Source organism: Typopeltis vanoorti, chromosome 5, assembly GCF_054136105.1.
Source record: "Typopeltis vanoorti isolate ZY-2024b chromosome 5, IOZ_Tvanoo_1.0, whole genome shotgun sequence".
Lineage (NCBI taxonomy): Eukaryota > Metazoa > Arthropoda > Arachnida > Uropygi > Thelyphonidae > Typopeltis > Typopeltis vanoorti.
In genome coordinates, this window is record NC_143553.1 from 84,936,553 (window position 1) to 84,950,788 (window position 14,236).

General features: G+C 34.0%; 1 protein-coding gene across 4 annotated transcripts in view; it reads right to left on the reverse strand.

The window, feature by feature from the left end:
- Window positions 1-2,333: 2,333 nt before the first annotated feature.
- Window positions 2,334-14,236, reverse strand: part of LOC150106609 (membrane-associated guanylate kinase, WW and PDZ domain-containing protein 1-like) — a 494,883-nt gene continuing 482,980 nt past the window's right edge. For all 4 annotated transcript variants that reach the window (XM_090393225.1, XM_090393223.1, XM_090393226.1 and 1 more), the window contains one exon: window positions 2,334-2,855. In XM_090393225.1, coding sequence (XP_090249351.1) covers window positions 2,698-2,855 — 158 coding nt within the window. In that variant the 3' untranslated portion in view covers window positions 2,334-2,697. The remainder of the gene's footprint in view (window positions 2,856-14,236) is intronic.

The following is a 14,236-nucleotide window of genomic DNA, read 5'->3' on the forward strand; positions in this document are numbered from 1 at the left end:
CCCTGGCTAATGACTTAGGATCACCGTCTGGGAACTCTTTCTAAAGGAATGCTGTTTTACACATATTCAACTTCTAAGATTTAAATATAGTGTTTGGGCAGGCTACTCTAATTCTAGATTAAAGTTAATATGATTTCAATCCAATTATGGGTAAAGAACTTCAGGATCAGATGTGCAAAAATAAAATACTAATGGTAAGCTAATGCCGTAGCTAAAATTTTTCTATATATCATTAATTAACAGAAAAATAAGGTTTACTGATACCATAGGGAGAGGAAATAAAATCAAACTAGAGTAACAGGAGGAAAAAAACAAAAACAAAAAGCAAATGAAATAAATAAAACGTAAACACTTTATGAAGAGGTACATTATCAGAATTTAGTATTATTCCTCAAACAGTATAATTAATGATTCCATTTAAATTAAAGTACTAAATAATATATAGAAGCAGAAATTTGTTAAAGAATTATTAGATGAGTTCAATGATATGCAAAATTGCAAAATAAAATATGTAATTTGTGAAAAGTGGTATATGAACAATACCTAAAATAAATTAGTTATGATTATTTTATCTTCTATTTAGCTCAGATGCCACATTAAGGACTACAAGAGGGTTTTAACTCTATACAATGACAAGAATATGAATATATTAAATGAAAATTATACTGCTTAACACAAATGCACATATTTCTATTTTCTCTCTTTACACTATGAAAAAATAATTTCATAGGATGACATGAAATGTAACACATAATTAAAGAATATTTTTGTATATTATATACTGTTGTGACCAAGTAAAAGAAGTTATATTTGTAATTAGGTGGAGAGTAAAAACCTTTAAATTTAAATATGGTGTGTACTAAAATTAAAATTGTATAAAAATAATAAATTAAAAAGTTATAGATTTATAAACTACAAAATAAAACTTCAAAATACACATTCCGTTCCATATAAGAATGCTTATAGCAATTTACTTTTTTTGCTATACAAGAATTTAGGATAATCCAATAGCAACACTGAAATTGAGCTAGCATTCCCACTTCTGTGATACATACTAAATTACAGAGAAATTGAATGCATATGTGCCACATTAAAAATAAGAAAAAATATTATTAGCTTCAGTTATCGATATCAAATGCTTTGTCCTGTTGGGCTTAAAAGCAATCTTATACAATGAATTTCCTTACTACCTATAACATATGTTTTGCTATTTTAAAAGTGGAAATAAGAAAACTGATAATACCTTTCTTTCTCTCTCTCTTTTAATTTATGTGACGTACAAGTCAACAGGAGAAACATTGCAAATAAGAAATGAGCTTGGCAGGGAGAATATATTCCATAATTTATATGTCATATGTTAGCATTTGTTTGTTATATTTAAACACATGTACCAATTAAAAACAATGCCTCTTTCTTAAACAGTAATATCAATTCTTCTAATGCTTGTTTAATGAGCACATTATTGGCTGTAAGAATTAATCTACAGAGCAGACAATGATCATGTTTAACTCTTTTTCTATTTGTGATACAAGAAAACATGCACAAATGATACCAGAATCATTTGCAAATTTTTTAACTTCTGTTTCCTTAATAATTAATATAAAGTTTATACGATCCTTAGTGATACGGATTTGAATAAAATGACTAAATCAGACAGTTTGGATGTTGTCAGTGAGATAGTCATAATATAAATCAAGACATATATTCAGAAAATGTTAAATGAAACCTATAGTAAACATATGCTACAACAAAATAATTACCTACTTTTATACACATTAACTGTAAATCATTAACATAGATTAGATTGTCATTAGAATATGTGATGGCAATATTTGGTCCTGATTTATGATCAATAATATAATGCTTCTCAAATTTTGACAGTTTGTACTGAATGTTAAAGAAGATCACTATTCAAAATAATATTACACATATTGCATTCTGTAAAAGAAAAAAAAATCTGGCACAAAGTAACAAACACACAATGACATTACTGTTAACGATACAGATGCAGTCCTAAATAAATCCGAATATGAAATCTAGAATATTTTATCAATAATGGAGTGATGTGTCCTTTGGTATTATTTTTTTTTTTTTTCAATACTATTAATGTTATAATACATTTAATATTGCATGAGCTGTACTCAGTGATTACTTCAACTGACTATATGATGACAACACTTCGAATATAAAGTCCAACTTCTTAATAGGTTTTCGTTTTAATATAATTCTCACTGTTTCACAGATAAGCAAATTTTCTGTAACACAAATTTACTGGTACAAAAATGCATCAGAATGAATCTGGAATACTTGCTGTTTCACTGACTCACTTTAAGTGTAGCACTTTTTATTTATTTATTTTTAAACCTAACAGTTTACACTGTAGTTACAGAAAAGGTTCAAAATGAAAATTCCACAACTTTCAATAGAAGTCTTGCAGCTGCTAACACTGTACATTAAGAACACGATATGAATATCTTCTTCGGTAATCACTTAGTTTACACAATATATTTTCACAGTTCTCTTTATATGAAATGGGTAGATACAAATAACTATCTCCTGGCACATGTCCAAGAATTAGTACTATTTACCAAACTGTTTTGAGCACAAAAGTAGTTAATTATATCTTTTCCAACAAGATATATTAGGTATTCCTTAGAACATCCTGAGAAATTGCACCACACCACACATCACTAAAACCTAATGGGGTTCATAGCCCCAACCATAAAAATCTCTAGATATGTGGACTGGAGGCTCTCGAGGCGAGCTTTGTCCTACAGGTCCGTTTGCTGCTGGTAAAGCATTTGTGCTTGGAAATCCAGATGACACCGATGTTGCTGTTGGGCTTGGATGGTCAACTGATAAAAAAATTCAGCAAAAAGAAACATTTGTTATAAGAATGTTGAACTTATGCATTTAGAATTCAAACAAAAAAACTGCTGTTTTTTCAAAAAAAAAAAAAAAAAAAAAACACTTTTAAGACAAATTCAAAGTTATAATTTTTTTCTTTCCTGAAAAACAATTTGTAAATCTGGATGTTCTGTACACTATTATTATTATTACACCCTCCATGGAGTCAGCAGACTCATCGTGGGAAGTTCATTCAACTGACAAGTTTTTGAACTGCCAAAAGTCACCTTACATTTTTTTTTATTATTAACTGGAGGTTGGAGAAATATATGCAAACAAGCATAATTAGGTGATGTGTACCTTAATGCATATTACCTGAAAAACTAAAATTCTGACTAATTTCCCTTTGCAACCATAGTTTGCTAACCTATACAAGATTCTGTTCTCTCGATTGCTTTTCAGTTGTAAATCATTTAGATTTTTCATATTCATTCACTCATTTCTGAAGTGACACATTATAGCTGAGATTTTGATGTACCTCTAGTAAACAACCAGAATTTTGTAACGAACAGCCTTTATTTTTCTCTAAAGTTTTCCAAAACACCTTTGTTCAAAGTACAGTATATTCTTGATTACTCATGAGGTGCTTATTCAATTGTAAACTAACCACACCTGTGATTAGTGGGCAAATCATACCATAAATTAATAATCATGGTTTTTCCTTAAGTACAAATTAATAATTATGATCATGATCACCTGCACAGCAGGTACATATCTTAACAACTGTGGGCAAAATTCGATTGTTTTAAATATGCATCCACTTAGTAGTCAGAATCTCCTGCATGGGAATAGGAAAGTTTTATCACTGATTATACTCATGAATCTGTCAGTCATTAGTATTCATTTAAAATTGAAAGAGCAACAATCCAAATCAGCCATGTTCATTTTGAATTATTTATCTGATCTTTGATTTTGTGACAGTCATGACTAACTTAGATGAAATAGCTTCTGGTCCTGACCTCCATCTGTACATAAAACTTTTATCCAGTAATTTACATTCATCTTATATCTTCTGGTTATCTGACATAGGGTGGATATTGGTTGGCCAAAGCTGACCCAGTGTAAGACCACTACCCTGCTTACTGGAGATCTCAAGTAACTTGCAAAAGTACCATGTTTGGTCTCTAAAGCAGGTATTATAGATTATTTGGGACACTATACTAAAAATGTATAACATGTTTACAACCTTTTCACTTGAAATTCATATAAAAATTTTTATTCAATCTATTAAAAAGGAGGGGGAGATCAAAGTCTGCCATCGAATTATTATCCTATTATCCTCATTTCTCTAAAATAATGAAAAAGATCATTAACAGACAACTTTACTATGTGAATGTCCACCAACTGATAAGCAAATTACCAGTATAAATTTTGCCACTGCAAAATCATAATATCTTAGGGAGATATCTGTACTCTATGGTCTATCTTCATGATCAACAGCTCTTTTCCTTTAATTTCCTTACCAGTACAGGAGTCTACTTTTTTTTGCTTATATTCCGAATAATAAATCAAGTAGGGGTTAAATGGATGAATAACACCATTAAGCTTGAGCTGCAAAAAAAGAAACAACTATGGAGGGAATTTAAGGAGAAGGGTGACCGGCAGGCACATGAACGGTATAAAGCGCAGGCCAGAAGGGTGACGAGTGTGGTAAGAAAAGCAAAAAAGGATTACGAAAGAACATTGGCCATGCAGGCTAAAGAGAATCCTAAACAGTTTTTTAGATATGTATCAAGTAAAAGGAAAAATGTACATGGCAGATTGATTTTAAAGAATGCCGATGGTAGGGAGGTAACTGAATCAGTTGAGATAGTTGAGTTACTGAGTGAGCACTTTGCAAGAGTATATCATCCAGGTGGTGACATTGCAGAAACGAATAAACCAGTAGATTATACGGGAATTGTGGTTAATGAAGTGGAGGTGAGTAGTCTATTGCATAACCTCAATGTCAATACATCTGTGGGATTGGATGGTATACCAGCTCGTGTTGTACGAGAAGCAGCTAAAGAATTGTCAGTACCCTTGACCATTTTGTTTAATTTGAGTCTCGGGTCTGGGTTAGTCCCGAGCAGGTGGAAAGAGGGGAAAATAGTTCCACTGCATAAAGGTGGTTCCAAGACTGCTGTTGTAAATTACCGACCGATTAGCATATCAGGAATCATTGTCAAGGTCTTAGAGAAATTAGTCAAGAAAAGAATACAGGATTGGATAGATGAAAATGGGATATTGTATGGGGGACAACATGGTTTTGTGAAGGGTAGATCATGCCTCAGTAACTTGCTCACGTTTTATAACACAGTGACGGGTGAACTGGATAGGGGTAATGGGTTTACAGTGATACTACTGGACCTTGCCAAGGCCTTTGATAGGATACCACATGGAACCCTAATTAGTAAACTGAAGCAGATGGGTATAGATATAGGGTTGGTGAGATGGATAGGAGGGTGGTTGAAGGAGAGATATCAAAGAGTGGTTTATTCAGGAGTGGAGTCTAAAAGACGTCTTGTGACTAGTGGAGTGCCACAGGGCTCTGTTCTTGGACCACTGCTTTTCGAGAGACGAACGAGTTGTTGTTCCTCTGTATCGAGCCTTGATAAGACCCCATCTGGACTTCTGTGCCCAGTTATGGGCACCAGGGTTTCTTCGTGATGGGGAGGAAGTGGAGAGGGTCCAGAGACGAGTGACCAAGATGATAGCAGGTCTGTGGAATGAACCTTATGAGAATAGGTTGAAGATTTGTGGGTTGCAGAAATTGGACGATAGGCGAAGGAGGGGCGATATGATTGAGACATTCAAATTACTGAAGGGTTTTTATAAGATTGATCCAGAAGATATTTTTGAAAATATGACTGGTGGTGGGAGGACTAGGGGCCATGAATGGAAGCTGGGCAAGAGCGTGGTTGACAAGGGTGTTAGAGCTAGGTTCTTTACTTGGAGAGTGGGAAATGAGTGGAATAAGCTTCCAGAGTCTGTTGTGGGTGCTACGACCATGAATGAGTTCAAGGCAAGGTATGATAGATACTGTGTGAATGTTGAATAGTTGTTCTTGACATGATGTTAGGGCCTCCCTCGATGAGTCTGTCGACTCCTTGGAGTTTCCCGGAACAATAATAATAATAATATTCAAATAACTTCACTCAGTGACCTCATATTTTTACATAGTTATGTGATAGTACACTATGTTCTCTTCTTTTGAACAGTGCTCAAGTCTTCTAAACTTCAAGATCTCCTATGGCCAATGCCACTGTAATTTCACTTCACTTTCCCTATCCTCAGACAAAATTATATCTAGAGTAAATGCAGTAAAAAATCTTCGATGACATTTACATGTAGTCTTTTTTTTTTTTTGGCATAATCACATCACATCACAGATGATCGGTTTCTGCATTTTTTTTTTTTTTTTTTAAATACAGGTGTATTCATGAGTATACTATTCTACAGAACTATTTCTGCTTTCTGCAAAGCCTGTGAAAACTTCAGTGGCACCTGATCAACAGTAATATTCATATCCAAAGAGAGTTCAACTACAAGCTCACTGAACCATCTTCATCTTATCCTACTCCTGTATTTGATTGCAGCCCAAGCCCTGCCCTACAATCTCTGGCCATTATATATAAAAAAACTATGGACAAGTTTATTCTCTTTTCCTAACTACTGGCTTTCACATGCCATGTGCTATATTACTAAATAGTTTAGGGAAATAACAACGTAGACTAGGATATATATTAAAATAACTTTTTAATACAAATCCAATATTTTGGCAACGTCACGTTGCCATTTTCAACAGGAACTTGTGAGCAAGACACATGGACGCAGGCACAGCAAACAGTAAATGAGGACGAAGCAGGAAGCTATTCTTTCTCCTAAAGTCCTACTGGTGCCCCCTAGTGGGTAATGTTGGTATTCTTGGGCGATTAGGCTGAGGTCTCTTGATGTAGGTTTCCCAAATTTGAGGCAGTCTCATGCAGCCAAATTTGTTGAGGTTTGGATTGTTTCTTAGGGCTGAGGCTGAATCCATGAAAAGCCTTTCGTACTTGTATTTACTACGGTGAATGATCGTGGCTTTCTTCCACCATATTCTATGGCGGGTATCCAGAGCATGGTCTGCAAGACCAGAGTGGCTGTATTGGTGGAACCGGATGTAGTCCTTGTGTTCTGTAATTCTGATATTGGCTGTCCTGCCTGTTTGGCCAAAGTAGGACAGCTTACAGCTGCAAGGGACCTGGTATACACCAGGTAGGTCTGGGGGGTCTTTTGTGGAGCAGATTTCTGATGTAGGTTTCCCAAATTTGATGCAGTCTCATGCAGCCAAATTTGCTATATGCACTATAGGAGTTGCAATCCCTCATATGTGGGAGCGACATTTAAAAATATTAACTTATTCAACGTGAAAATAAATAAGGGTTCACCTGTAAATTATGTAATGCTCATTGAGGAAAAAGTCACAATTCTGTAATGGTGACAAAAGAGGCAGAATTTAATATATGAGAAAACATTTTGTTACATAATAAAAAAAAATTTTTCTTCATATTCTAAACTTCATTTTTCAAAATTTAAACATTATTTCTCACCAACTAATAAAATACAGTTTTCCTGAGAATTAAAAAAAAAAGTTTTCAAAGTAACTAAAAGTTTACAGGAATACAGTCTTTGGCATAAAACCTGCATTGGTACTGCATTACTTATAATAGAACAAACTGATCAGGAGCGCATATGTTTGCTTTTCATTAAGAGTTGAACTTTTAGTTATCATCAGTAAGCAAGCATTTTCTGCTCTATGAGAAAAATTATTTTCTCAGCACCATGGAATTATTTGAAATGGGATAATTACCTGAGACAACATGTCATAGACAAGACTAAGGGTTTGAGAGTGCTGGATATGATAACTGCATCAGAAATGTATCCATAACTAAGGTAGACACTCAGCCTCCAATCGGGGAGAATGATCATGCAGTCTTGTTCTTCTAAACATGTGGAATTCTCTGTCAAGAAAGGGTTTATATTGAACTATAAAGCTGGTAATTATGACAAACTAAGGAGGCATCTTGAAGCAGTGCCATGGGCTTGAGAAACTACTAGGAAAGAATATCAGTAATGCATGGGAAGTGGTCAGGAATTGTCTGAGATAAGCAGTATCAGACTGCATAACTATGGTCAGGAGGATAAATTAAGTGAGGGATAAGTAGATGAGTAGAGAGAGAGAGATATATAAAGCAAGAACTACAAAAAAGTGGAAAGAATATAAAGAAAAAGATGATCATAATCAGTACAAAGTGTAGGCAAGAAAAGTGATTACTTAGCTAAAAAATTAGCTAAACAGGCTAAAGTACACCCAGAAGAAAAGACCATTGAAGGATGATTTTAATCAATGCTGATAGAAGGAAGGTGATAGAGGCAAAAAAAGTTGAGTTGCTGAGTGATTACTTTGCCAAGGAATATCATCCAAGTGGAGATTTTGCAGTTGATGTAATAGAGACTCATGTCTAAATTAAGGTAGACGAACAGGAGAGGAGGGGTTCAGGTTACTGAAAAATATCTATGTGATTAGAGCATTGGAACTGGATGGCACATCAGTCTGCATACTATGTGAATGTACAACAGAACTGGCATTGCCTCTGATGAAGTTGTTCAATGTAAGTCTCAGCTCTGGTAAGGTTCCAAGGGAGTAAAAAGACAGTTTCATTACATAAAGGTAGCTCCAAGACAGAAGCAGAAAATTACAGACCAATAATATATCTTAGGAGTTGTGGTTAAAGTACTGGAAAAGTTGGTTAAAGGTAAAATCCAGTAGGGGTAGATACAATACTCTAATGTAAGCAACATGGCTTTATAAAAGGTAGGTCTTGCATAAGTAATTTACTCATATTTTATAATAGTGACAGCAGAATCATGAGGGAAATAGCTACAGTATGATATCTAGTCTTTGCAAAGCCACTTGACACAATACCACATGAAAAACTTACAAAAGATGGAGGAAATGGACATAAACCTGGTAGCATGGATAGGGGTGGCTGACAAACCAGAGAGAGAGAGAGAGAGAAGTATATGGTGGAGTGGAATCCAGGAGAATGAGTGACTAGTGGAGCACCTGAGGATTCTATACTAGTGCGAGTACTCTCTTATTTGCATATTAATGATATAGGTAAAGATTTAAAAAAAAAAAGGGGGGGGGATATATATTCAGCTGTTTGCTGATGATGCAAAATTGGGAAGGATAATAGTTGATAAATCAATCTTCAATTGATTATAAAAAGGAAGATAAATGGAAGAAGAGGACAAGGAAGACGAAGAAAATCTTGGTTGGCAGATATCAGACAGTGGACTGGTATGAACTCTGAGAGACTGCTCAGAATAGCTGAGAATCGCTCAAAATTTGCCAAGGTGGTCGCTGACCTCCGATAGGAGATGGCACTCAAAGAAGAAGAATAGTTGATGAAGGTGATGTAGATATCATCCAGGATAATTTAAATAAATTGGTATTGTGGGGGGAAAGGATAATTATGGTTAATTTAATATTGCAAAATGTAAGATTATGCACTTTGGTTTGAAAAAATTACATACTGTATATCACACTCATGGCACTGGATTGCAATAAATTGATGAGACTAGGGATGTGAGGGTAAGGTGAACAGGAAGTTGAAGTTCAGAGGGCATATTGCAAAAGTTGGCAAAATAGCTCAAAGGATTATTTGGATGTTTAAAAAAAACACCAACAACAAAGTAGGAAGGTTATTATCCCTTTATATATATATGACTATGATATAGGAGTATTTTGACTAACATGCACAGATTTGGTCACTGTGGGATTCTTCAGGACAAGGAAATGATGGAGAGGATTCAGAGGCTAGAGTACAAACTGGTGACAAGTCTGTGGAATACTGCTTATCAGGGCAGGTTTAAGGTATGTTTCCAAGTTTAATTTATAGGCACAAAAGAGGTGACATGATGGAAACTTGTAAATTCTATAAAATTGACACAAAAGAAACTTTTCTGTATATACATACATGACTACTAGGAGTCATTCCTAGAAGTTGTGGAAAGATGCGATTAGTAAGGGTGTGTGCCAGACTAGATTTTTTGCTTGGAGAGTGGTGAACGAGTGGAATGTATTGCCAGAATTAGTTGAGTGTCCTGAGAGTGAATGAATTGAACACATTCACATCAGAGCGACTGTAGCTCTTGGCATCACCCTAACTATCTGAAGGGGTAAGAGAAAACACTGCTCACTGCTGAAATCCTGTGCTTGCATTTTGGCGGATGTATCGTAATGGTTCTTTAATTGTAACCAAATCTGCATTGGGGGGGGGGGGGGAGGCAATGTGTTTGTTTTAGGATGCATCAGAAAACAATAATGAAGGAGAATGCAATATTTGTTTTGTTGAAAGTTTTTCTACTTGGTTATACTATAAACTAAAGATATCAAGAAATTATATTCTTGGTTTAATCCTTTATCCAAGTGTAAGCAAACAAAGTTTGAGCATGAAGTAACCTCACAACTGGGCAACTAATATATATAGAAGCTAATGACTTCGATTTGCCTTAGTATCCCATAATGCAAAGCACATATCCTTACAGACATGTATAATGCTATGCATTATGGGAAGGATCACTGCCCATACTGGTTTTAACCTGTATTGAGGTCTCACCAACACGCCATTAGATAAAGGATGAAACCAAGAATATAATTTCTTGATATCTCTAATCCAGAGAATTTTAGTAATAAGGTGTGATGACACCTTTTGGCTACTTGTATATGGGAATATGACTTCTGCATTACCTCAACCTTGTATCACTTCTGGGTCTGGCTCTCAATGATGAGACCTCAATAAAGGTTAACACCAGTCTGGGTAGCAACCCTCCCATAACGCACAGCGTTATACATAATGACTGTGTTGGATCGTACTTCCTTGTTTTTGATCCGCCATCTTGTTTTAACTCTGTTCTTAAACAAGTAATAAGTTGCTGGTTGATTACTAATTTAAATATAGAGAAATTTATATTTTTAGACTGCGCCACTCTATATCTAGATTAGTCTAATGAAATGTAATGAAACCAAGCATCAACTAATTTTATATCAATATTATCTCTTACGTAGACCGAGTTTATCTCTTATGTTTGAAGGTCCCGCTAGGAGATAATTTCATGAACGGTGCAGTAAAGAAGATTCAGGCAAACACAATTTTAAAATCATCAAAACAAAACATTTAATTCTGGGTTATATATTATACATACAAACTCAATTCTGAGAATGAGATAATATAAATGTTTTAGCTTAACTGGTCACAACATCTTACAGATTCAGTCTATGGGCATGCTGCTATCAGACTTATAGCTTTCACAATATTAAAATAACTTTTAATAGAGTTCATTATCACAAAATCTCTCAGTAACAAATTTTACTATTATCACACAGTCAGTAAAGTTTCAATACATTGGCAACAATTGCTTCATGAGTATACACTTTCATACTTCATACTCCGGCTGATTTCAGCAAAAAACGTTATAGTTAATGTGGGGAATAACAGGAGGAATCACACATATATCTCTGCACTGAAGTAACATAAAATTGGACAGTTCTTACCAGATAAATCCTTTGCTCATCAATTTCACTATGGGCACACTTTATAACTATATTTACTTGGCACACTAAGGCAACACTATTTAGAATAAATCTTCTCAATGATAACTGAACTATTAATGGTCGCACTTCACGTGTATAGACGTATTCTCATTCCTTCTTTAACACTATTCAACCATTTCAGCTCCCTGTTAAAGTTCCATGAAACTAATGGAATACGTAGTAATTCTTTAACTTCTAGAGTTATTCTCAGTTGCCTATTACTTTCCCAGTCCTTAAATAGTCCAATTACAGCACTAAAGTTCTAGACACAGCAATCCTTTGCATTTACTTTGCTGCCTCTCAGTATTCTCCTCGTCTGTCTGTGCTATCCTCAATGCTCTCGTGTCCCAGAATGGTCGGTCCTGAAATAGAGAAGAGCCTCGGTTTTCTCCGCTCTCAGCTTATATACCCCCCTTCTTTTTCCTGCCCAAAATTGTTTCTCATGCTCTCTTATGTCAATTCCTTCTCTACAGTTGAATACCATATCTCGAGATTCATACACATGCCAGCTATTTCTAGCCTGTCTCCATAGTAACAAACAAAATAAAATAAAAAAAAAATATTGCATAACATTATACCTTTACATACTGGTAGTGATAAATAAAAAATCAAAATATTATAATTCACATAAGGCATATTAAACTTATATATACAATTCCTCATAACATTAAATTAGGAATAATCAAAATAAACAGAATAATATTTCAATCCAAGGTCCTATCATTGCTAACACATATTTTAGATTAATCAATAAAATTTAATAAATAAACTCAAGGCAATTACATGAATAATAATTTACAATCATGGGATTAATATCAAATAATTTTTACAAGTATAGCCTTTGGTATTGGATTAAGTTGGATTCTGTAAGGAATATTAATAATTTAAATTTCTCCTTAATCAGAATCCAACAACTGTAAGGATATGTGCTTTGCATTATGGGATACCACGGCAAGTGTTGTGAAGACAGTCTCTATATACAAGTTGCTCAGTCATGAAGTTACTTTCATGCATAAACTTTGCTTACACTTGGATAAAGGATTAAACCAAGAATATAAGTTCTTGGCATCTTTCATTTATAATGCTATATTTGGTTGGGATATTTGAATTTGAAAGATGTAAATATGCAAACCATCATTAATAAGTCATGTGAGAATGGGAAATGTAAAGAAAAGAACAAGTGAGTAGAAATACTTTCATTACTGGCAAAAGCATATAATAAGTGAGCCTATAAATTCTACACATGCATAAGTGAATTTATAATGGTATAATTAAAAAGCATATGAGATGAGAAGGAAAGAGATTTGTTTGCAAAGTATAAATAACTAACCAATAAACAGCCACTGTATACAGTAAATAACTATATGGAGGGGATAATCCAATGAACTAATGTTGATCAGGTGATTCATTTAGACATGATAAGAATACATTTGGTTTGATGGAGCAGCAAATCACTTGGCGAAATTTGTTGTGCTTGTTATGTGTATTTCATTTTTATTTATATTTTGTTTCATTTTCTAAGAATTTTCTTCTGTTTACTGAGGATCAGTAAACATTTTACGCAGTAATAGGACACAATATTCGATTATTTGAATTATCCACACTTTTTCGATTCCTATATTCATTACTTTTTTTTTCTTTTGTCAGCAGCTCTTCTGTCTTATCAATAATAGATATTTCAGATGTTGTTGTATGTTACTGTAGATCAATCACTGCTAATGATTGATCTACAGAAATGTATACTTCTAATACATAGAAGTATTCATTTTTATTCAAATATATAAATTTTTACTAATGTCTGTTGTTTCCAAAGAATGGAATAAAAATTTCCTGGCCTGGAAAAACATTCCAATCCCAACAGATGCTATACTGCAGAAGCAAGAAAACCAAGTAACTTTGTACAGAGACATTTACAATCTATGTACTATTATTTAACAACAATTAGTGTAATTGGTGACAACTGGAATGACACTCATAATGAAAATACACTCCATTTTATTCTTGCATGCATGAATTACAGACTGTAATTTATGCATGCAAGCAAAACAGATTTATTGCAGCACTAAACATAGTGGCTAACTAAACACATTTGTCCTAATATCTTCTTTTGAATTTTCAGTTTCAGAAAATATGTATAATAGCTGTTTCTAATGCAGTCATTGGTTTATGTAACTTATGTAAAGCAAAAAAGATCAATATTATCATATTGATCTTTTTTGTTATGTCACCACTCGATACAGAAGCAGCATACATATGCTAAAGCTAGTTCCTACCAGCAGCTTAAGCATGTATACTGTATGAATGTATTAAGGAGAGGTATGATAAGCATTGTATGTATAAAAGTTAGTATGGGTTTCCTTACAAATGGTCTTCTGACTCCATGGGGTAACCATATAATAATAATAATTTCTTTCCTCCAGAACATTTGGTCATCTTCATGATATTTATCTTCTAAATTCTTACCAAATTATTTCCATGATCTCTTATTTAACTACATTTACATAATTCTCTCCTCTTTTATCACAGGGCATTTGCAAACTTACTTAACAGGAACTTTAATATGCTTATTTCTTTTCCAGAGTCTCCTTAACTTCTTGGATCAACCCTGAAGTTCTGATTTTTATCCTTGCAAATAACTTCACTATATGCCCACTTAGTAAAATCAATATTTCCTTCAGAGTTTGCCAATGAGGCAGCTGGAAGTTTGTT